At 42.7% G+C, this 25113-nt stretch overlaps 1 protein-coding gene and 1 long non-coding RNA gene across 3 annotated transcripts in view; one reads left to right on the top strand and one right to left on the bottom strand.

Annotated features, from left to right (window-relative positions):
• Positions 1–2652: 2652 nt before the first annotated feature.
• LOC142109001 (uncharacterized) lies at positions 2653–4399 on the bottom strand. The gene is made up of 2 exons (XR_012680256.1): positions 3954–4399; positions 2653–3124 (listed from the first exon to the last, which is right to left on the bottom strand). It is a non-coding gene; the product is annotated as an uncharacterized LOC142109001 (long non-coding RNA).
• Positions 4400–4416: 17 nt separating this feature from the next.
• MAX (MYC associated factor X) overlaps positions 4417–25113 on the top strand; it is a 41379-nt gene continuing 20682 nt past the window's right edge. The window contains exons 1-2 of one of the 2 annotated variants that reach the window (XM_075192982.1): positions 4417–4624; positions 11389–11415. In XM_075192982.1, coding sequence (XP_075049083.1) covers positions 4589–4624; positions 11389–11415 — 63 coding nt within the window. In that variant the 5' untranslated portion in view covers positions 4417–4588. The remainder of the gene's footprint in view (positions 4625–11388; positions 11416–25113) is intronic. The other variant, XM_075192983.1, reaches the window with a different exon arrangement.

Here is a 25113-nt window from a genome sequence, read left to right as displayed (position 1 = left end):
ATGATTGGGCGGATCTTCTCCCTTGGGCCGAGTTCGCTCATGACAACTCTTATCATGAATCATCAGCCAATACTCCATTTTTTCTGGTATACGGCCACCATCCTTCTCTCCCCGAATTTCCTGCTCTTCCACCTACGCAGGTTCCTGCAGTTAATACTCTACATCAGAGATTCTCCTCTATCTGGGCTCAAGCCCGATCAGCTCTGAAGAAGGCATCTTCCAGACACAAATTATTTGCTGACAAAAAAAGGCGAGCTATTCCTGCCTTGAAAGTAGGAGATTGAGTGTAGTTGTCCACCAAGAATATCCGGTTAAAAGTCCCTTGCATGAAATTGGCTCCACGCTTCATTGCACCATACAAGATTTTAAAAGTAATCAATCCGGTATGTTTCAAGCTGCAACTTCCTCAAAATCTTCGTATCTCAAATTCATTTCATATTTCATTGCTTAAACCCCTCATTATTATTCGTTTTTCTACTCTTTCTACTAAACCTCCTGCTATCCAACTTCAGCAGGAGGAGGAATTTGAGATTACGCATATTCTTGATTCTAAGAGGACTAGAGGAGGTATTCGATATCTAGTCCATTGGAAAGGATTTGGCCCTGAGGAATGTTCCTGGATTTGTGCTTAGGACATTAATGCCCCTACACTTTTGAAGAAATTTTACACCAAATTTCCCGGCAAACCCGGATCTTAGTGTTCTGTGTCCACCTTTAAAGGAGGGGTACTGTCACTCACCGGACTTCTAGACCTGGAGTTGGGCCAGTTGCCCCTCTGCCGGTGCCTATGCAGCGCCGCGGCTGTCCGCCATCTTGACTGTGTTTCTGCGCATGTGCAAACCTAGAGGGTCCTTTATAACTTTTCCTTTATTTGTATTGGCTATCCATTAGCCTTTTCCCTATTTAAAGCACCTCTGACACCTCCTTAATTGCCTGATCTCGATTCTCACCTCCTCGTGTCAGCTGTGTACTCTGTTCCTGTGGCTACAGTTACTTTCAGCGTCCTGTCTCATTACAATGGTCTTTGATTTTTCAACCTGCATCTCACTTGTTGGCCGGATACTTCTCAACCACCTCCGTGGTAAAACCTGCCTCCCGCTGTATGCTATAGTGACCGCTGCATCTCACCTGTTGGCCAGATACTTCTCAGCCACCTCCATGGTAAACCTGCCTACCGCTGTATGCTGTAGTGACCGCTGCTTATCACCTGTTGGCTGGATACTTCTCAACCACCTCCGTGGTAAAACCTGCCTCCCTCTGTATGCTATAGTGACCGCTGCATCTCACCTGTTGGCCGGATTCTTCTCAGCCACCTCTGTGGTAAACCTGCCTTCCACTGTATGCTGTAGTGATCGCTGCTTCTCACCTGTTGGTCGGATACTTCTCAGCCACCTCCGTGGTAAACCTGCCTACCGCTGTATGCTGTAGTGACCATTGCTTCCCATCTGTGTGCCGGATAGTTTTCAGCCACATCCGTGGTAAACTTATTATTCATTGATTTTTGTTCTATTATCGTTTTCCTAATCATTCCTGCTTCTGCAGCGCTGCACATAGTACAAACAGTAGACTATACAGGGTATAACAGTACAGAACAATAAACAAAAAGTACCAATACTTCAGAAACTCCTGGCAGGCTGATGCAATAAACACAGAGCAGAAGAACGGGACAGAAGGGAAGAGGGCCCCGCTCATGGAGCGAGGGAGGTCATTCCAGTGAAGGGGGGCTGCACGGGAAAAGTCCTGGATTCTGGAATAGGAAGAGATGATCAGAGTGGAGGAGAGGCGGCGGTCATTGGCCGAGCGCAGGGAGAAGAGGTTAGAGATATAAGGGGCAGTAGAGTGTGAGAAAGCCTTGTAAGTGGTGAGGAGTTTGAAAAGAATTCTGTAGGGGAAGGGGAGCCAGTGTAGGGCAAGGCAGAGAGGGGAGGCAGAGGAGGAGCGGCGTGAGAGGTAGATGAGTCTTGCGGCCGAATTGAGTATAGAGCAGAGGGGGGAGATAACCCATAAGTCTGTAACTGTTGTGGCACTACAGGTCCCATCATGCCAGGCAGAGCCTTTTAGTTCTACAACAGCCAGAGCAATAAAAGTTCACTAAGTTACTATCGGCCCCAGTTTTAATAAAATTGTTACGTGCCCTGCTCATAGTGTTTGAAAAGACAGCAGCCAATTCAGCTGGTCCTAGGCAGCTGACGTCCATGGCGCCTGCAAACAGTGGCGCACATGACCACGATAGTGACAATCAAACAGGTGCACCAGGGTAACACAGCATATGACTGTTCTAATGTGAAAGAGGTTTATTTGCTGCATTGTTCTGTAAAGAGGGGTGATTGCACTCTCCTGCCGCCCATAAACAATTACCTTTTGCATTGTCACTCATGCAGTTGTCTGGCTCACACCAAAAACAGCACGGATATAAAATCGGACACTAAATTCTCTATATATGAACATAGTCCCCAGTCAGATAGCTTAAACCTATAGTGATCTTCTTCAAATGAAGTGGGGAGAAGTGCTGAAATGTCATTATATAGATTTGTTTCCTAATTTTGGATCAATACTGAACTTGCTCACAATGTTACATTCCAGAAGTACCCCTACTTTCTTTCTCATCACTCTCTTTGCTTGGATTCTCATGTGTTAATTTGACTCACAAGAAAATTTTATTTTTTTTAATTGTATTCACAGAAAAAAACAATAATCCTAGGTCCTAGTATTCTTATAATCTTACAATTAAACTGTATTCTCGATGGCAACTAGTATGGAAATATAAAATTATAAATTATATAGCATATTATTTTCAAATTACATTTTTTTTTTTAAACTATATTAAAACATAGATTTGAACAGAAGAATGCCATGGATTAAAAAAGCAAAGAGATCTCTTCAGTACTCTCCTTGGTCGTTTTTCAAACAGTCATTGTGTTGTCCACTACAAAGATAATGCCAGCAGAGCAACACCAGGAAAGTGTAAAATGTCAAGTTACACACCAGACCTCCAGATGACAAATAGATAATCTTTTGGGATGTGGTACTTGTGGACTTCTGATGTTCCCCCCCAAATTCCACTGGTTCTCCACCTTGTTCATAATGTTCTTCAACATCTGCCGAGCAGTATCCTGGTGAGGCTCTTGGGGAAGAGGAGATTTAGTAAGGATAATGGGGACTCATCCTAACTGGCATGGAAAGCCAATGTTCAGGAATGGGGTAGGAGGAATTTGGTCCATAGCAACCCCAAACAACACTTACTCCTGATTAAAATTACAGGTGACAGGAGTACAAGTTTTACATGGCACCTGTATAATTAACAAGTACCTTTTACTCTTCTGCATGATGTTGTTTGATAAATGACAACAGTAACTGCAGTAAAACTTCAACACTATCAAAATTTGCTAACTAAAAGAGCAGGAATGTTATTACATAATCAAAGCTCACTTATAGTCTGTTCTACACAATATTAAAAAGGTATATAGCAAGATAAACACAAAGGGCCTGATTCATTAGTAATCTTATCTTGTGCAAAAGCTAAGATGCTTATTTTAAGAAAAACGGGGAGATAAGAGTTAAGATGGATTTTCATCTTAACTTAAGAAATTCCTCACTTACTCAGTGGATTTTGCTTCTTATCTCCCTTTTCTGCGCATGCAGAGTGGATTTGATTAAGATAAGCAATAAACAGCAGATAAGATCACTAATGAATCAGCCCCAAAATCATTAAATATTAGATACTGGAAATAAAGTAAATTACAAGATTAATAAACCATATCAAGTAACTCAATAACATGTTCTGAAAAACATCTTACAAAAGTTTAAGTAAATGCAATATACATCACATAAAATAAAGACTTTGGCGATATCCACTTCCTTTATAAATAGCTCAGCTGAGCAGTGCATTGTGTATATACACAACAGTAACGGTAGTCACATGAACAGTACAAAGAAGTCCAGAGGTAGGCAGCCTGTGTCTCTCTAATCTAATTGTTGTGCAAAGGAACGACAAGTACAAGTATTACGACAGATTGGCCGCATCAGGCTATCCTGCTTCATTATGTAACAGTCTATTTCCGGAATGCTTAGTTGTTTCCTGGCCCCAGAAACAAACACCGCTCCCGGAACACTACCCCAAACACTGATTGTCTGCAACAGCATCCACGTGTCTCCTACTGCCTTCCGGGACACCCCAACCCAAACTACAAGTCCCAGCAACCACCGCTGCTTCGACACATGTGTCATTCTTCTTCTGCAGCCCCATAGATCTGTGGAAGGTGTAGTTTCACTTGCTTTTTCCATTTTATAAACACAATCTACGACGTGCGTGTAGAAACTACATTTCCCGACAGCACTGGCGCTCTCAAGGTCGGAGGCTACGGCTCTGGCTAATGATCCCTAGCAGTGCATAGTCACGTGTGGCTTCCGTTGATCTGTTTTCCTGAGCACAGTGAGGGTCTCCCCCTTCCTTCAGTCCCCCTCATTCGGTTGTTTTCGTCCCCGCCGCTTCATTTTTTTTTTTTATTGTTTCGTAACGATTTGCCTTTCCTCCCTATTTGTTCTCCCTCTCCGGGTCGAACCACCTTCCTTCTGGGTATATGAAAGCATGAGCGATAACGATGACATCGAGGTTGAAAGCGACGTGAGTGCACATCTCATTTCCTTCTAACACGATGCTCTTTATGCATCAGAATAGTGCATTGGTTACCTGTTTGATTGTCCTAGTCTGGTCCTTAATCCCAGATAGTGTTGGGGTGTACCCCTTTAAGGCCAAAAGGTGTGGATGTATTATGGCCCAGCTGAAGCATGTACAGGGCGGAAGATAAAGGGTACCTATTAAATGGTCATATTACGGAATCCATTGGTGTTCAGATTAGTAGTTCCAGTTAGAAATCATATTTTCAATAATATCTCTGAATAATGTTATGGAATTCTGTATGGGTAATATATTTTCTCTGTATAAGTTTTAGGACCAGGTTGATCGTATAGAATAATCAGTGGATAAACAAGGTTCATTAAGAGACACATGCAAATTCTACAAGGAGATGTATAGGTAATCATTTTCTTGTAAAACATAACATTTGGTTTGCCGATATTTAATAATAAGTTACAGTTAAGATATCAGTTGTTATAGCTTGAAAGGCTAATGGAAAGCATTGTGGTTTAAGGTCCTACCCATTGAGTTAAATATAAACATAAGCTAAATATGTTTAGGTTGTAGGTCAAAAGAGAGTATTAGACTAAATATAAAATTGTTTCCTTCTTATTTAAAACAATATTGTTACACTTATACTAATGCAAACAATAATTGCAAGCAGGTTTCACATAATATAGGTGATGGGGGGCAATATTTCTGTGCACCGTATAGTTATGTGACATTCTGTGACCGTGCTATTATATACAAATCATTGGTTAACTTATAGTGAGTTTCTGATAAATTATGTGCTTTGCTGTCCATGCTGCTTTATCAGCAGGAAAAAGCATTATTTTCAGTCCCAAAGTGGTACAGACGTGTCCATGAGTAGAGGATTCAGTGTCCATGAATCATGCTAAGTTTGTATAATATAACACTGTTCTTGATCATTTATTACAACCTGTGCCGTTAAGCTGTTTTGTTCTTTTATAAATGGTTTGTCTGCTTAAAATATGTCTACCAGCTTGACTGACTTCCCTCTGGACAATATCACTTACAGCATTAGGGCACATGTCATGCTGATACTGTCTTTGTCAATTTATTTATCTCTTGGTGTTGCCAAATTTGTTTCAAATTGGGTCATGATGAAATTAACTGTTACCCCTTATTCTTGTTGTCACATCAGCTTTGTCTTAGTTATGCTGTTGCAGCCTGATGAAATTTGGTGTTAAAATGTGTGCATTTCCTCACATGAACATTTGACAGATGCATTTTTGAAAAACAGGGCTGTTGAAGAGGTGCGCATGCGACCCTCCTGAGCTGTTTTGTGGCCTCTGGTATTGTTGAGCCCTTTCATTGACTCTTGTATGTTTTAATGTAGACCCCATCCCTTTAAAAAAAAAAAAAAAAAAAAAAAATACACTGATCAGCGCCAATAATAAAACCACCTACCTAAATTGTGTAGGTTCTGCTAGTTCTGCCAAAAACAGCTCTGACCCATTGAGGCATGGACTCCACAACCTCTGAAGGTGTCTTATGGTATCTGGCACCAATACATAAGCAGCAGATTCTTTAAGTCCTGTAAGTTGCGAGGTGGGGCTTCCATGGCTCCGACTTGTTTTTCCTGCACAGATGCTTGATTGGCTTGAGATCTGGGGAATTTGGAGGCCAAGACAACACTTTGAATCCTTTGTCATGTTCCTCGAATTGTTCCTGAATTTTGTTTACAGTGTGGCAGGGTGTATTATCCAGCTAAAAGAGGCCACTGCAATCACGGATTGAAGCGGTGTACTTAGTCTGCAGCAATGTTTAAGTAGGTGGTACGTGTCAAGGTAACGTCCACATGAATTCCAGGACCCAAGGTTTCCTAGCAGAACATTGCCCAGAGTAACACACTGCCTCCGCTAGTCTTTCTTCTTCTCATATTGCATCTCTTCCCCAGGTAAACGACAATCAACCACAACATTAAAACCACTAACAAGTGAAGAGAAAAACATTGATTATCTAATTACAATGGAATCTGTCAAAGGGTGGGATATATTAGGCAGCAAGTGAACAGTCGGTTATTGAAGTAGATGTGTTGGAAGTAATAAAAATGGGCAAGTGTAAGGATCTGAGCAACTTTGACAAAGGCCTAAATGTGATTGCTACACGATTGGGCCAGAGCATCTCCAAAACGGCAGGTGTTATGGTGGTGTTCTTAGTATGCACTGATTGGTACCTACCAAATGTGGTCTAAGGAAGGGCATCCGTTGAACTGGCGACAGGCTCAAGGCTCGTTGATATGCGTGGGGAGCGAAAGCTAGTCCGTCTGATCCAATCCCACAGAAGAGCTACTGTATCCAAAATTGCTGAAAAAGTTAATGCTGGCTATGATAAGATAAGATGTCAGAACACACAGTGCAACGTAGCTGCAGACTGGTCAGAGTGCGCATGCTGACCCCTGTCCACCGTCGAAAAAACTTTCATTGAGCACATGAGCGCCAGAACTGGACCGTGGAGCAATGGAAGGAGGTGGCCTGGTCTGATGAGTTACGTTTTTTTCACATCCTGTAGACAGCCGGGAGTGTGTGCCTAGTTTACCTGGGGAAGAGATGACATTAGAATGCACTATGAGAAGAAGGCAAGCCAGCGGAGGCAGTGTGATGCTCTGGGCAATGTTCTGCTGGGGAACCTTGGGTCCTGGCATATTCATGTTACTTGACAGTGGCCTCTTTCAGCAGAATAATGCGCTCTGCCACACTGCAAAAATTGTTCAGGAATGGTTTTAGGAACATGACAAAGAGTACAGGGTGTTGACTTGGCCTCCAAATTCCCCACATCTCAATCTGATCAAGCATCTGTGGGATGTGCTGGGAAGAAAAAGTCTGTGCCATGGAGTCCCCACCCCGCAACTTACAGAACAGTGGTTTGGCTTCAGTCCGCCGGTATAATTGTCCCTGGGGTTATGAATGGAGCGAGAAGGGCGAGCTCCAATCATAAGACTCATTTTGGGGTATTCCAGCCTGCTAGCCAGTTGCTGGCTAATCAAGAATTGCACCTTTAAGGTGCTGTTAAAAATCTGTGAGGTAGTTCCCTCACATCCTCACTACCTGGGGAACAGGTCAGAGGCCTGCTGAGAGAGACTGCCATTATTACCTACGAGTTCTGTTATTTTTTTGTGTGGGATATTAGGTCCCTCCACTTTAGAGAGGAAATACTCTGTATTGTATTAGTTAGGCTGGGTACACACTACAGGTTTTTCAGTTGACTATTTGGTCAATGGAGGGATAAAGGACTGTTTGGGCCAATATCACATTAGTGTGTATACTTAAATGGTGAACAATATTCATTCCAAAGTACCGACCGCCGTTTCATTTGGTTGTTCAGCAGAGCTATAAATCTCGTTTCAATGTCCTTCCGATCCTGCAACTTGTAAAAAATCACGACCAGTTACCCGACCAACTGCCAACAGTTCCTCAAACAGCTACTCCTTTCTGGGCTCCTATATTTAAATTTATGATGTTGTCTCCATGGGGTGCGGTGTCAAAACGTCAATCAAATGGGATAATATGCTTTTAATGGAGAAGCAATAATAAACCTGTTTTACATACTCCATATGTCATTTATGTGTTCCTGTATGCAAGTGTATACATCATGTATTCTTATCACATGTGACAGTAAATATTCTCGCTAAAGTATAATTTTTTTCCTGATGTGACGTGTCCATTATTCGATTTCGTATTATATTTATTTATTAAATGCAATGGCATTATAGTAATATATTTGTGTATTGACCCTCCGGGTCTGTGCTTGCAGTGTTCTTGCCATAGCTACTAGCAAAAGACCACAAGCTTGCTGTTGTTCAATTGTGGACATTATATTAAAATAAACCATAATAAACCGTAGTAAATGTGCAGTTGCAAACGAACGTATACTATTCACAAGATGTGTTATAGAATGAATGGTGATGACTTATTTCCTTTTCCAGGATCTGAGTTTGTGGGAGTTTTTGCTGGTGACGTTCAGCACTCTATTTAAGTTTATTTTCCATATTGCTGCAGGGAGCCCATATATCGGATCAGTGTGTACGGAGTCACAATCTTACGTTACAACGTAACTGACAGAAATCGATGGCAGGGCGGATAGTCGTGCTAAAATTGTTTAAAATGTGTATAGTATGTACGCATGAGTCGACTGACTGATCGGCACTTCAGTCGTAGGTACAATAGTTGTAGATAACACATTGGTAGTAAATTTCTGTAGTGTGTACCCAGCCTTAGAGCATCCTTTGTTTGTCTTGTTTATCTTGGAACTAGTAAATAAAACTAGCTGCAGCTACTTGATATTGTTTGACTGATGCATAGGAAGTGCAGCCGTTTATCCCAGGAAATGGCACCCTTAATCTGAAAAACCAAAGTAACCAACACCATCCCGAAGTATTCTCTGTAGAAGATGACAAGGTTTAAAATTATTTATTCAGGGCTTGTACACACTGTTCATGGCCCACTACTCTATCCTTAACGTATCCCATGAACAGGGATGAAAATAGCCATGATTGATTGATTCCTCATGTGAAATAGATTAACACTACTTAATTAAATTTTATTTTGAAAAAAATGACATGCCAAAAGTAGAGTTCATGTTCTCTCATGTTGTCTTGATATATTTACTTCTGCTTATGCTGCAGCCATCCCACAGCATAGGACTATGGACGGATGTTTAAAATTACAGTTAAGGCTGAGTCTTATGTCCTACAAGCTATGTCTGGCAAATTTGTTCATCCTTAGATCTCCAAAATGATTTATATAATTTGTGTGATTGTTTTGGAATGTCACATGACACAAGGGGCTTTAGTACAAACCTATAGTTTCAGGCGAATGTAAATGTTTTCTCTTGCCCTTGAAAAACATATCTGGTTAAAATACTTTGTAAAATAGCTAATCTCTATGTGAAAATTAGTTTTTGGAGTTTTGCATACTATGACAGGATGGACCGCCTATGCCACCCTGTCTGTTGTGCTGGGAACCGGCTGGGTTTACTTTGCCACCGTCCCCTTTTGTTATTCTGAATACGCCCCTCCTGCCGCAGTAGGGGGAGTCTGCTGCCACCACTGAGCTCCTTTATGGCGCTCGAAATCACGTTCCTTCTGGGTAACTGTCACTGTTAGTGTACTCCTGTGCTGGTACACTTGGGCTGGTACTCCTGACCTCTTCCTTTAGATCAGGGTTGCTGTCGATGGATCCCCCCTGGCCTATCACACTGACCAGGGCTGCAGGGTAGCAAGCAGAGCGGTGGTACTGGAGAGAGCTGGGTCCAACCTCAGAAACATCCGGAGAACGGATTCGATTTAGGGTGTAAACTGCAGGTCACAGGATTACAGCAATATTGAAGATGTTTTCAAGCAGGTCTTTCAAGCAAGTGATATTTATTTGCTCAGACACTGGTTTAAGGTACCAGGTGATCAGGTCAGATGGAACATCAGAATGATACATTTCAGTGTACAGAAAGTGTACAGTACTTTTTATACAGGTTTGGAAACAGGCTATTTTTAGAATCCGGATGTAACCTGTTTACCAAAACATAGATTTACATGCATTGCAAAGCTAACAATATTTACACTTATCTGTGAAATTCTAGAAAAACTGATGTCCTGCATCTTGTTTTTAGACACAGGAAATCTAGCAGCACATCTTTAATTACACCTTCCTATCTTCAAGTGAACCCTCACACATCAAAAGATCCAATCAACAGGAATCCTTTCTTTAGACAGTCGCAGAATACACATTCCCATAGACAGGTGCAACGCCAAACAAAGCATTTCCTCACACCAAGATATACAAAAGGCTTTCAAAACAAAGACTAGAAAGGTTAAAAAAGAAAAATTTATTTTCTACCCTAGTCTCAAATATAACGATTTCCTATCTCAAAATATACACAATCAAAAATAAGTGCATTGGCAAGTATATAAATAAGCTCACTACGCTATTTCCTTTAAATAAATTTATACCAGAAGTTATTTATCAGTGATCCAGTCACACATACAATACCTTAACCTTCCCAGTCACAGCTAGCGTATGATGTCTGGTATTCACAATAGAAAACTACTTCTTCTTTGATACTACTACTTCTTAACCCAGGACTAGTTTGTTGATAAAACAGAATATTGTTCTTTACATGGAGATGGTATTAAGTCTAAAAAACAAAAAAACACTTGTCACTGATCAGTGAGTCAGACATTTGCATCTTAGTCTAGGTGGACATAGCTTTTAATTCTATATAGAGAAAATTACATTTATTCGATTTTGTACATAATGTACTCGCTGCCACTTGTAGGGCTGTATAGAGCATCATGTGAGATGATTGGGCATATACAATTCAAAAATTGGCCTAAACCACACAGACCTCTGTATGAATAAACAGTCATGAAAATACTATTAACATTAACTTTAAATAATAGAAATATAACAAAATAATTCTGTGTTACCAAAAACGACTATGAATTATTTGTTTTATTCTGAAAATTATTTGCTCAGAAATAACTTTTATTTCGTTATTTATGGTTTCTCTTTGGCTAACCACTCATCCTAAAGTTCAGTTGCAGGAAGGGAAGCTACTGTGTGAGTCTGACAGTTCTGCTGTATTGTACATGTAATTAGAACACAATTGTTCTTTTTTGTTTTAATTTTTTTTGTTCCTCCCACTCTTCACTTTGATCAATTACTGTTAAATTGAATTTTTAAATGTTGAAAAATAACAAAGGTATATGTATGTACTTTTCCTTTTTATTTTAGGAAGAAACTTCGGGATTTTACTCCTCGGTATGTGAATTTTCCTATTGATCCATTTTTTTTTTTCCTTTTATAGTTTTTCAGTTATTGATTTCTTCAGCACTTTTCTGTATTGGTGTTTATAAAGCATACTGTATCTGCCTTTGTGTGACTTATTTGCTGACATGAAAATATGTCACTATTTGTAAACTCAGAAAAGTTTACCAGCCGGGTGGCATCAAAAAGTAGCCAAGTGGGGGGGGGGCCTTTGCACAAATTAAATGTTGAAATCCTGACCTTATATTGATTTAACCTCTAGATTAACATTTTATCTATTTTTCTCTTCTCAGAGGCCCAGTTGTCTGCAGCTTTTTCATAATCAAAGTCTATAGAATCTGGTCCCTCTAATGAAATCAGCATCAGATTATTCAGTGTGCTGTGCTTTATGCGATTCCTTAAGCAGGTTTTAAGTTTTACCATCAAAGTGAACTGCTGGCAAAGGTGCTCTTTATTTTATTCAGGTGCCTTCCTTCTCTCCCCTGAAGTTTGACCCCCTTATTAAAGTAATTCTATCGTTTTCATATAAGCATTGTATCAATTGTATGTGTTTCCAAAGCACAAAGTGATTTATTTTAGCAGATGTAAAAACTTAACAGTTCAATACATTATTAAATAGTACAGTACAGCACAGCCAATACTGAAAGATACATGCATACATACCGCTGCAATCGCTGCGCTTCCATGGGTCCCAATTGAACAGTATATCTGTTCGATAACTGTGATCTGAGTAGACTGGCTGGCAGCGCAGCTGTGATCATATATATTCATTCAGTGTTACAGAGAACAATGCAAATGATGTAGCTTGCTTCTATAGGTCCAGACAAAGGGTGTCTCCACGGCAAACAGGTCATAGGCTGATTCAGTCTAAGGAATCCAAAGGTGGGGGTCGTCCCTCTAGGGGTCTGCTCCTTTCATGGCCAGCATCATACAAAGGTTTATTCCCTAATATCAATAACTAAAGTATGCAATGTGCGATCTATTCGCCGACTGCACCTGACAGCTGCTGATGAATAGGGTTTCAGTATGATACCAGACATGCCACCTTTCCCACAACCTGAACCATATATATCACTGAAGTGCACATATAATCTTATTATATAAACTAATAATAAACCAAATGCTATCTGCTCATAAATTACAGTGTAACGGAACCAATATGAATTATATAAATAACTAAATGTTGTAATGCGAGTGTGTGCGTGCGTATTTTACCGTGCGATCGCACCACGCGCTATTTTAGGTGACGTACGGATCTGTGTTACGTGGCGTACGCATCGCAATCGCACGGCAAAACAATATTAACCAATATACTTTCGTTCATCCAATTATACGACTTCAACAGTCCACCCTTTGATAGTATAATAAACTATCACCTTAAAGATGTTATATGCAGGATCTCAGTACCACGTTTCATTGTTATGTAATACAAGTCCCACTAGCTGTATGACCACGCTGTTTGTAGCTCTAAACAATTTATCATAGGAGAGAGTCCCAATCCTCAAACGATTTCTTTTACTATAGACCGTACACTTCTGGAGCTTGGAGATAACATTTTGTATGCCCTTCAAGGGTGCAGTAAAACACGTAATACATTATTTGGAAAGGTACAGAGTACAATAGAACATGTATCAGTTATATAGAATACTCTACTACAGTTCTTCATGTCTAACAGGTTCATCTGTGCAACGCATGTCTTTAAGCTCAGAATACATTTACACACTTCATGTTCATCAATAGCATCATCCTATGTCTATCAATAATGCCATATACAATCTCCTTCAGCTTGCGTTAATATACACACTTCTAATAATGTCATCAGTTCTTTTCACCAACACTTGTGGGCGGGCTATTGTCTGTTCGTTCTCCCCAGTCTCTCAATACTCAGGTTTCTTTGTACGTGAAACAGTGGTCGGCTTGCAAAATATTGGGAGACTCCAGATTAAGGGACCTAGGTGTCGTACTTTTCCCCTTGTGGCCTCCCACCCATAATTCGGGTACCTCAAGAATATTTAGTGGAAAGAGAACTAATCCTACTTGATATAATTACTGAGGCACGTGAGAGCACGCCCAGCACTTTATTTGGTCTAAAACCTTACCCTCCCAAGAATGATAATCATTCTCAAGGATGCCTGCGCAAGTCCGAATATTACTGGACTGGCATCGCTGGGTGTACTTCCTTTTAACTATCTGGTCAGCGTGCATACGGACGTAATGCTACTCAGACAATAGCCCCTCGCACTTTCTCCAAGCTCCGAGGTTTCCAAATTTTCCTTTACCCCTGAATTGAATAGAGTAATTGGTTGGACCGATTATGCTACTAACTTCTCCTTCATCCCCAATTCCTCAATATCATTACCTGAACCAGCCTCTGTCACCTGTCAATAATCAAAAGAATTGACCGTTCTGAAAAGAGAATGTGATGAGAGAAACACAGAACAGGAAAACTACAACTTCATGCTGGACAACTGTCTTAGCCTTTGGCTCAGGTGCTACTAACTGCATTCGAGGCCTCCCAGAACAGATTCATAAGTGCATTTGGACCCTTCTCTGGGTTTTGACTCCTCTGCAGTGGGTGAAATGGGCACCAGTGTGTCTCTGCTACCCTTGAAGTCGTGATGCTGGTAGCCTACACTTGGTACCTGTCTTTCAAATAACCTGAGCCTAAGAACTTACTGTTCCACAACTTACTCTCCCGGTCCAACATCCTGACAGTTAGTGTAACTTTTCAGGAAACAGTGTTTTGAACGTTCTCGGTTGCCGTCTCACTATTTACCTTCGCTCTCAAGGTCTAAACTAGTCTCTCATCCCAAGAGGGGTCAAGAACATTTCAAAAGTCAACAAGTTAAGAGGCAGCCCAGGAGTGATCTTGATGGGAAGGACTAGTGGCCACAGCTATCAGTCCCTTCAATCAAGTTTCAACCCTCATTCTATTCAATTCGTTCTACCGAGTACCGTTACTTTATGTTCACACTGGTTTATGGATAGTTGAAAGTATGTGGTTTGTTACCACTACTCATACATTATACCTCTATTATCAATAACATGAAAACCCTTATCATCTATTATAACTCTAGGACTATCACATTGAATAACAAAAGCTTTGAGTATGACACAGTAATACATTAGACACATTTCAATACACCTTTTACCCAGACATATTTCATTGGTACACCAGTGTATACTTGAGGATCCTGCATGGTGGTAATTGGATGACGTGTATTTGTTTTACCTGGAGGAAACCCCATCAGCAGGAGGGATATGGGATGGCTCTATTGGTATCATTTTCCTGACATTCTCTTAATCAGGATAGGACGTTGCCGTCCTACTAGCTTGAGACGAAATATCTGGTGCACCCCAATATACTCTTACCAGCTTGCACATACCTTCTGTACCCAGCTGAGCCAGACCATTTGCTGCCTCCTCTGGGACTGGGAGATACACTCTGGGAGCTTCTGAACTACCATGTCCATCTTTCCAGAGTCCACCAGACTCCTCACCACATCTTTTCACCTTCCAGACAGTTTATTCCTCAGGTAACACAAATCTTCATATATTAACCAATATGTGTATGTGTGCATGTTTGTGTATGTGTGTGTTCACATTTTAAAACTAAAACAATACAACGAAAAACAAAACATAGATTTGTTAGCTGTCACGTAAAACCCTGCTGTCTATTTGACAGCTATGTTCGCCCTGGTGTGACAGCCATGTATGGTCATGTGTGTAAGTGTGGACTTTACTAGCAGCTACTTCAGTTGGTAAATGTGTCACTGTATAAAGTCCTCTATGTAGTGTCCTACTCATGTGCTGGTATTGTTAGAAAACGATTTCTCAGTCACCTCAACATCGCCCCCTAGACTAGAAAAATGCTGAAGACCAATGTATATCAATCAATTTTCCGTTCATTCTCAGTACCTCACATTCAGCTACTTGACTAAGTGGGAAAGGCAAAGGGGTCTATTTCTATAACACTTTCTTCAAATATAACAGTACCCAGTACATGTCTAACAGTGAAAAAATATAAAACATGAAAATTCTACATTTTCTAGGGTTTCACATTATGTCGTATCTTGTGGTAAAAAATCCTACTCCAATGTTCTATACAGAGATGCATATCTGTATGCCTAACCTCCAGCAATCTCCTATCCACCCTTTGTGCATCCATATAAAGGCACATTTTTGTACAGGAGGCACGAATCATAAAACAAACAACAAAACAGATATGCAATCTATAAAACATGAATCGTATTTCCACAACAGAACCTTTTTGCTTAAAATCAGCAGTTTCTATACACATGAAAACCAAACCCCTAACTGTTTCTGTGACTCATGTCAATCTAGTGTGTGTATCTCTGAATTTGTCTTATGTAAAAAAAAAAAAAATATGTTTTAGCCCCATTGATGAGACTGTCTGATTTTATCTCTACCAGAGCAGAGATCGAGAGAGAAAAAGAAAGATAGAGGAGTACTAGCATTTGTGTAAAGAATGAGAAATAAGAAAGCAATGAATAATGGGAATACAAAGATTTGAATACAAACATACATGTAGAAAGAGAGATTTTACAGCAAAAAAAATGACAGCTGGATTGGACTCTATGGGGAAATGGCTGAATTCATTCCACTGCTCCCCTTAGCTATTTGCTAACTATGACCCCTCCCCATACTTGACTAGGGGGTCTAAACCGTGCAATCCAGTGTCGTCCGTCATTTGTTCATTAAGAACTCTGTATCACATTGACTACATACCTTTTCAACGGACTTTCCTAACTTATGATAGAGAAATGTAAAAATTAACTGTTGACTCATCTGAGATACATAAAACCATATTTTGGAGCAAAGTGTGTACATACTTCATTTTTGGATAATGATTCTCAGCCAAACAAATGATCATGAGTCACTGCAACCTGAAACAAAGAGTGTTCTAATATTCTATTGTTAATTAGTCTTTCAAGAGTAATCTTTCTATTTCTCTATCCCCCCCCTTTTTAAACACTGAGTCTATATTTCTTTCATGTTGTTAGGAACCCCTCCAGCCGGCACAACACAACCCGGAGTCTACTCTGCCAGTCAGGTGTTCACTGGAGCCCCTGATGGTGGGGACAGACTGGGCTGCAGACTGACAGAGGGTCGTGAAGTGTGTACCGGCTGGGGAGAACCCAGGCAAGAAGAGTCAGGTCCACGCAGAGGTCAAAGGCCGGCAGCAGGTAACAGTAATGATGAACAAGCTGAGGTCACAGGCAAAGTAGCAGAACGGGTAAACAAGCCAAGGATCAGGGTCACAGGAAACACAAGCGAAGTCCAATACGAAGCCAAGGGTCATACACGGGAGGTCAAACGTAGATACAGGATACAGGAACTGGAACAAGCAGGTCAGCAGACTGGAGCACAGAAGCTATAACCGGCAATGAGGTGGCAGACCTCATTGCCTTAAATACTTGAAACAGCCAATCAGGGCCTGGCTCAGATAGAAACCAGCCCCCTACTTCATTAACCCGCAGGTTAGTAATTCCGTAGAGCGCATGCGCCCGGCTTCTCAATGCCGGGACGCAGCGCTGGAGCGTCTAGTCGTTGCCCCGGCAACAGCCGGGACATGAGAGGAAGTGACGTCCCGGTCGCCATAGCGACGGCCGGGATGCAGGTGAGTGAGTTGCGGCGGCTGGGCACCGCCGCGGCTCGTAACAGTACCCCCCCCTTGAGGAGGGGGTCGAGGGACCCCGACATCCAGGTTTTCTTGGAAATGTCCTGAAGAATTCCTTCAATTGTTTGGGAGCATGGAGTTGTCTCCGCGGAACCCAAGAGCGTTCTTCTAACCCGCGGTTCCTCCACTGTACCAAAAAGTGCACCTGTCCTTGCACTTTTTTGGAATCCAAGATTTTCTGAACACTGTACCTCTGTGGCTTGCCTGAAGACTGGGCTTGAGCTGGATAAAGAACTGGTTTTAACAGAGAACAATGAAATGTGTTTGGAATTCTTAACGAGCCCGGAATTTTTAACCTAAATGCAACAGAGTTCACCTGCTTGATGATGGGAAACGGCCCGATGAATTTAGGGCCCAACTTCTTGCAAGGTTGCTTCAGCCTGATATTTTTTGTAGACAGCCAGACTTTCTGGCCAACCTTAAGAGAGCAGGGGGTACGGTGTCGGTCCGAATTTTTTTTTGCAACAAGTGAGGCTTGTTTTAAAGATGAATGTACTTTCTTCCAGACAACTCTGAGATCCCTGGCAGTGGAACGGATCTCCTGAATACCAACGGACTGGAGTGAATGCAAAGAGTTAGATCTGGGGTGGAAACCATAATTGCAAAAGAACGGAGAGGTTTTCGTGGATGAGTGACAGGAGTTAATACAGGCAAATTCTGCCCAGGGCAACAAGGAGGACCAGTTGTCATGGAACTCTGATATGTAGCATCGCAAGAACTTCTCCAAGGACTGGTTAACCCTTTCAGTCTGCCCATTTGACTGAGGGTGGTATGCAGATGATAAACTGACCTTGATTCCCAGGAGGGTACAGAATGATCTCCAGAACTGCGCTATGAACTGGGAACCCCGATCGGAGACTATGTCTGTAGGGAGTCCATGGAGGCGGAAAATGTGTTGAATGAACAAGATTGCCAAATCTCGAGCAGTAGGAAGCCTAGTAAGTGGAATGAAATGCGCCATCTTGCTGAACCGGTCTACCACGACCCAAATGGTATTGTGTCCCGCAGAGGGTGGCAGATCGACTATAAAGTCCATGGACAGATGTGTCCAAGGTTTACCAGGGGCGGCCAACGGAACTAACTGACCTACCGGGCGAGTCCTGGGAACTTTGTTCCTGGCACAAACTTCACAGGACCGGACGTGACTCTTGACGTCAGCAGACAGAGACGGCCACCATACAGTACGGGAAAGGATTTCCAGTGTTTTGTAGACTCCAGGATGCCCAGCAGTCCGACTGTTGTGTGCCTCAGCAAGGACTGTCTTCCTTAGATGAACTGGGACAAACAAACATCCTGCCGGAGTGTTATCAGGAGCCAACCTCTGGAACCTTTGTAAGGTACAGCTCAAATCTTGAGTTAATCCGGCATGAATCATAGACACTGGAACAATAGGCTCAGGGCAGGTGACCGGAGCATGATGTGCCAGGAAACTTCTAGACAGGGCGTCCGCTTGAATATTTTTGGAACCAGGACGATAGGTGATAATAAAGTTGAACCGAGTGAAGAACAGCGACCACCGAGCCTGTCGGGGGTTCAGACGTTTGGCTGACTGTATATACTGTAAGTTTTTATGATCCGTTATAACGGAGATCTGGTGTGCAGCACCTTCCAACCAGTGCCGCCATTCCTCAAAGGCCCATTTAATTGCCAGCAATTCTCGGTTTCCCACGTCATAGTTGGTTTCCGCTGATGAGAACTGACAGGAAAAAAAGGCACATGGATGTAAGCGGTGGGTCTGGGCGTCTTTTTGTGACAAGACGGCCCCAGCACCGACGTCAGACGCATCTACCTCAAGAACAAACGGTACCCTAGGATCCGGATGTCTGAGAACCTGAGCAGACACAAAAGCTTTCTTCAGGGTTTTGAACGCATTTATTGCCTGTTGTGACCAAACAGTTGGATCACCTCCTTTGCGGGTCAAGGTGACGATAGGAGCCACGATATCAGCAAAGCCGCCAATAAACCTCCTGTAGTAATTGGCGAATCCCAGGAATCTCTGGACCGCCTTGAGATTATTCGGTTGTATCCAATCCAGAATTGCTTGGACCTTGGTTGGGTCCATGGAGAAACCTTCTGAAGAGATTAGATAACCGAGGAAGGATACCTTCTGAACCTCGAACTCGCATTTCTCGAGTTTAGCGTAGAGGTGATGTTTCCGTAATTTCTGTAGGATTTGTCTGACATGACCCTGGTGCACAGACAACGATTTTGAATATATGAGGATGTCATCTAAGTAAACAACAACAAAGTGTCCCAGGAACTCGCGTAACACCTCATTAATCAAGTCCTGAAATATGGCAGGAGCATTACTAAGGCCAAACGGCATGACCAGGTATTCGTAATGACCCGAGAGCGTGTTGAAAGCCGTCTTCCACTCATCACCTGCTCTAATACGTATGAGATTATAGGCCCCACGAAGATCAATTTTTGTGAAGATAGTGGCTCCTCTTAATTGATCAAAAAGAACGGAGATGAGGGGAAGGGGGTAGGTGTTCTTAACCGTAATAAGGTTCAGCCCTCGATAATCGATACAGGGTCTGAGTCCACCGTCCTTCTTGGGTACAAAGAAACACCCCGCTCCTACTGGGGACTTGGATGGCCTGATGAAGCCCTTCTCCAAGTTTTCGTCAATATACTCCTGCATGGATTTGGTCTCTGGACCAGAGAGAGGATACAAGCGTCCCTTGGGTAATTTAGAGCCCGGAATGAGCTCAATGGCACAGTCGAAATTGCGGTGCGGTGGTAGTGTGTCAGCAGCCTTTTTGGAGAAAACATCCCAATAGTCATGATACTGAGAAGGGAGCTGCTCCGGAATAGACTGAATAATACGTAGAGGTAGTGTCAAGCAAGACTGTGTACAATGGGGGCTCCACTGGACAATTTCTCCTTTTGCCCAATCCATGACGGGGTTATGGCAGAATAGCCAAGGGTGGCCCAGAATTAAAGGAACCGAAGGACATTCGATAAGACGTAAGACTATGGATTCTGAATGGAGAGCGCCAATGTTCAACTGTAATGGTGGGTTCTCCCAAGTAATCTTGCCGCCTGGCAACGGACTACCATCTAAGCCACATACTGTAATGGCAGATTGGAGTTTAATCCGCGGAATACCAGCAGAGCGGGCAAACTCGATGTCAAGGAAGTTGCCAGCAGCTCCACTGTCAATGAAGGCTGATAGTTTCGTAGAACGAGCACTGAACGTGAGCTGTGCAGGGACCAATAGTGCATTTTTCTGGGAGACAATTTGTAGACCTAAGTGAACTCTCCCCTCGTTCCTTAGGCATGCTCGTTTCCCGACTTGTTTGGGCAAGAACGGGAGAAGTGGCCTCTTGCGCCACAATATAAACATAAGCCTTGTGACCGTCTCCTGTCTCTCTCCTCAGAGGAAAGACGGTATGCTCCCAATTGCATTGGTTCCTCACCATCCTGGGAGATAGGAACGAAGGCGGATGGAGGTGATGACGTTTCCTTTTCAGTTTTCCGCTCCTTATATCTCCTGTCAATTTTAATGGAGAGGTGCATCAGATCCTCCAGAGAGCTAGGAGACGGGTATTGCACCAGCGAATCTTTAAGCTGTTCAGATAGGCCGACACGGAACTGACTACGTAAGGCAGGGTCGTTCCATCCACTGTCAGGTGACCATCTACGGAATTCAGCGCAGTATTCTTCTGCCGACCGTCGGCCCTGTTTCAAGGACCGTAGATGAGCTTCCGCGGAGGCCACTCGATCCGGGTCATCATACAGTAGACCCAGTGCCTCGAAGAAGGAGTCTACGGACTGCATGGCCGGACTGGTCTGCGGCAAAGAAAACGCCCAGGACTGGGGGTCACCCTGTAGAAGGGAAATAATAATCCCAACTCTTTGCTGCTCTGAACCGGAGGAGCGGGGTCTCCACCGAAAATAGAGCTTGCAGCTCTCCCTGAAGTTCCGAAACAGGGTTCTATTTCCAGAGAACCGATCTGGTAAGTTCATTTTGGGTTCACAGATGGGACCTGGAGTCGGTTGTGAAGCTTTTGTGGCTTCTTCTTGAACAGACATACGCTCAGCCAATCCCTGCATCATCTGATACAAGGACTCAACGTGGCCTGCTAGGGTTTGTGCCGGAGACGGTGTGGATCCACTGGTATCCATTCTAACCTTGTCTCCGTGAGTGGGCCGGTTATAATGTTAGGAACCCCTCCAGCCGACACAACACAACCCGGAGTCTACTCTGCCAGTCAGGTGTTCACTGGAGCCCCTGATGGTGGGGACAGACTGGGTTGCAGACTGACAGAGGGTCGTGAAGTGTGTACCGGCTGGGGAGAACCCAGGCAAGAAGAGTCAGGTCCACGCAGAGGTCAAAGGCCGGCAGCAGGTAACAGTAATGATGAACAAGCTGAGGTCAGAGGTCACAGGCAAAGTAGCAGAACGGGTAAAAAAGCCAAGGATCAGGGTCACAGGAAACACAAGCGAAGTCCAATACGAAGCCAAGGGTCATACACGGGAGGTCAAACGTAGATACAGGATACAGGAACTGGAACAAGCAGGTCAGCAGACTGGAGCACAGAAGCTATAACCGGCAATGAGGTGGCAGACCTCATTGCCTTAAATACTTGAAACAGCCAATCAGGGCCTGGCTCAGATAGAAACCAGCCCCCTACTTCATTAACCCGCAGGTTAGTAATTCCGTAGAGCGCATGCGCCCGGCTTCTCAATGCCGGGACGCAGCGCTGGAGCGTCTAGTCGTTGCCCCGGCAACAGCCGGGACATGAGAGGAAGTGACGTCCCGGTCGCCATAGCGACGGCCAAGACGCAGGTGAGTGAGTTGCGGCGGCTGGGCACCGCCGCGGCTCGTAACACATGTACCTTTATCTGTGAAGAAAAGACAAGATAGTTATCTTTAAACAACAATCAAACCAAACATTCTCATTCTTTACCATCGGCCAGCGATTTAGGAAAGCAAACATTTGACAACATAAAACAAAACAAGCAAAAACAACAAAGATTACCTTTTAAAATCAGTTTCTTTCTAAACCTTCATATTAATACTTACCACAGATTAACATTTACCCCATCTGGTTGTAGGACTACAGGTCTGACCTAACCTCTAGGTATGGCTATGGTTCTCCCCCAAAGCATTAGCTGCTATGGGGTGCACAGGAAACTGTTGAGAAGTCTCTGAGACTTGTGTGTGCCGTCTCTGTGGGTGTCTGTGTGTTTCCCCCTTAGATGGGCCCAGTCTCTTTGCTTCCGCTCTTGTCATTATACAGTCCTTTGCTTGGTGTTCCGTTTTAGTGCATCTAAAACACTTCCTCAACTCATGTTGTTTCTTTTCCTTAAACCAGGTGTTATTATGATGTGGTTGTGTGTGTAGTCCCTCTAATGCTGGGATACTCACCATCATTAACCTATCACTGTGTTTTTTCCTTTTTACATTCTCTTGCAAAATGGCCTTCTTTGTTACACTTGAAACACCTGATTATTCTATGTTTCTTATTATGTGGGTTGTATGTTGGTGGTCGGGTGTGCAGACCCTCTAGTGCTGGGATACTTACCATCATTACCCTATCACTTAGTGTCTCTTTCTGTTTATTCATACTTCTATCATGTCCTATAGCTGACTCCCTGAGAGCACTTACAGTGATTCCTCTCCAGTATGGTAATGAAGTTTTCACCCTTCTTTGTAAGTTTTCCCTGAGGCCATCCATTAGAACTGAAATAGCAACCTCCCTGTAATATACATTATCTTATGTCTGATACCCCAGTATATTTGGCCATCTCTATCAGAGCCCTGCAAAAACAGTCTGTTGCATTTTCACTATCCTCTTGCTTGATAGTAAATATTTTACTCCAGTCCACTATTACTGGAAAATATATGGCCAACTGTGTGATTATATGTCTAATATTGTCCTGATTATCATTCTCGGTTAAGGATTTATCCTCCAACATACAATCCTTAATGAACTTTTGTATATCAGTATTGAGAGGAAGACAGGCCTTCAATAAAATTCGCCAATCGTTGTTATTAGTTGGCTCGTACACATTACCATAATATCTAATAAACTTCTGACATTTGGTCAAATCTTACCTAGGATCAGGGAAATCAGACAAAATTGAAAATGTTTCAGACCTAGTGCATGAATCATGCTTTGCTACATGTTTTAAGGGAACATCACCATCTCTGTCCACTTTCCCATTGGGAACTGCTGTTGTGCAGACAGGATGTAAGTCTACCAAATCACTATAACTAGTTGCTGAAATTGCTGCTGCAGTACAATGGATGTCTCCCCCTGTGTTAACCTTTACATTATTCTCACCACTTTCAGCCGCTGCCCCTGCTGGTGGGATCGTTCCTTTTCTTTGTCCTGAAACATTACTTTTAACATTACTTAAAACAACATACAAGTTACTAGTTACAGTTTTTACATTTTTGGTATTAGCTGTACTTTCCGCCCCGACCGAATTTGTCGGGGGCGTGTTTGCGCTCAGTTCGCCACGCTTTGCAACGCACACTTCCGGAACGCTCATTTCCGGGACGCTTATTTCCGCTGTGCGCACGCTTCTCGGCCACGTGTTACCTTTCATTTGCCACAATTTTAAACAGTCATCATGTTCAATTCTCGTTTTTGTTGGTTTAATCAACCGTACTTTATCTCTAACATTATTTAACACCTCTGAGTCAAGACTACCTATGTTTGGGAAAGGTTTCACACACTCCCGGGTCATCTTGACCCATTTATCGAAGTATGCCATTGCATACGCACCGTACTTATTATACATAACATACTTCGCCGAACCAACCGGCCATTCACTAGGCAGCACAACATGGACTATCTCTAGCGTTTGCTTCGTATCCATTGTAAAAACAACCTATTTCTCAACGCTACACAAAAATACTTTTTACCTGTTCTCCTTTCAAACAGAACCTACTAGAGATTTTTATCCGTGGACGATTTCAACAGGTACGTCCCCTTAAAGATATCAATGCCCTTCCTAGTTTGAGTACTTTACCACTGTTGGCAACTGATATCAATCAAGAATATCAGTAGTTGCAGCGTATTTCCTCCCACATTTCCCAAGTCGCAATAACGGCTGCACTAAATCAACCATGCGGTCCGATCGCACCGACTACGGATACTAACTATCGGTAAGCTTTGCGATAAATATTTGGGAATGCCGCGAAAACCTGTTATTTTCGCTTCGAGTATACCTGCCATGTATACTCTGCGGGGTCTCTTTATCACCTGCTCTTAATTAGAACAGAACACCACTTCACACAAAGGTCTCTTTATATCCTGCTCACCCTGCGAACAGAACCTTTGTTGTCAGGTCCCCTTTTTACCGTGCCCCGTCAGACACACCTGAACCAAAGCGCTATCAATTTTGAACAATTAGCCGCTGCCCTCCCAGTACTCAATCACGGCCTTGCCATGCGGTCGATTCGCACCGCTCAATGATTCATTATGCGGACCACAGATAACACCGCAGTGCTCTGTCCCTTCCAGCAAACAATACCCTTTATCAGTAAATGTCGTGATTAGTATTGGGTGCGCGTGCAAAAACCTATATACCAGTATACTTTTGTCTTTATGTATCAACAACATTCATATACACACATATAACCTTTGTTTTCTGTACAGAAATTAAATTTCCCAAACAATGGCACTATCTTTTCAGAGATTTAACCAAGTGATTACACTATGTATATATAACAGACTATGATCATGACTGTTTACACACGTGGCAACAATACCGGAAGTATACATGCTAAACAGGAAGCACACATACACTAGGCAATGCAGTACCCTTTAAAACGCAAAACGACAATAAAAAGAAACCTTTTTCTTTCTTGTCCCTAGATTCTAGTTAGCGTTCCTTCAGTTTACGCAACTTCGGACATTCGGCTTCTCAACACAAAATGGACAACAGGTTTTGAACACATTGCGTTCTTTCCCATATGAGACGCGTCTGTCAATATCCACCCTTTGTTGAGCAACCGAAGTCTGTAAGCG

The sequence above is a fragment of the Mixophyes fleayi genome, chromosome 12 (genome assembly GCF_038048845.1).
Source record: "Mixophyes fleayi isolate aMixFle1 chromosome 12, aMixFle1.hap1, whole genome shotgun sequence".
Classification (NCBI taxonomy): domain Eukaryota; kingdom Metazoa; phylum Chordata; class Amphibia; order Anura; family Limnodynastidae; genus Mixophyes; species Mixophyes fleayi.
Note: the sequence above shows the minus strand (reverse complement) of the source record. Positions and strands in the feature narration are given on the sequence as shown.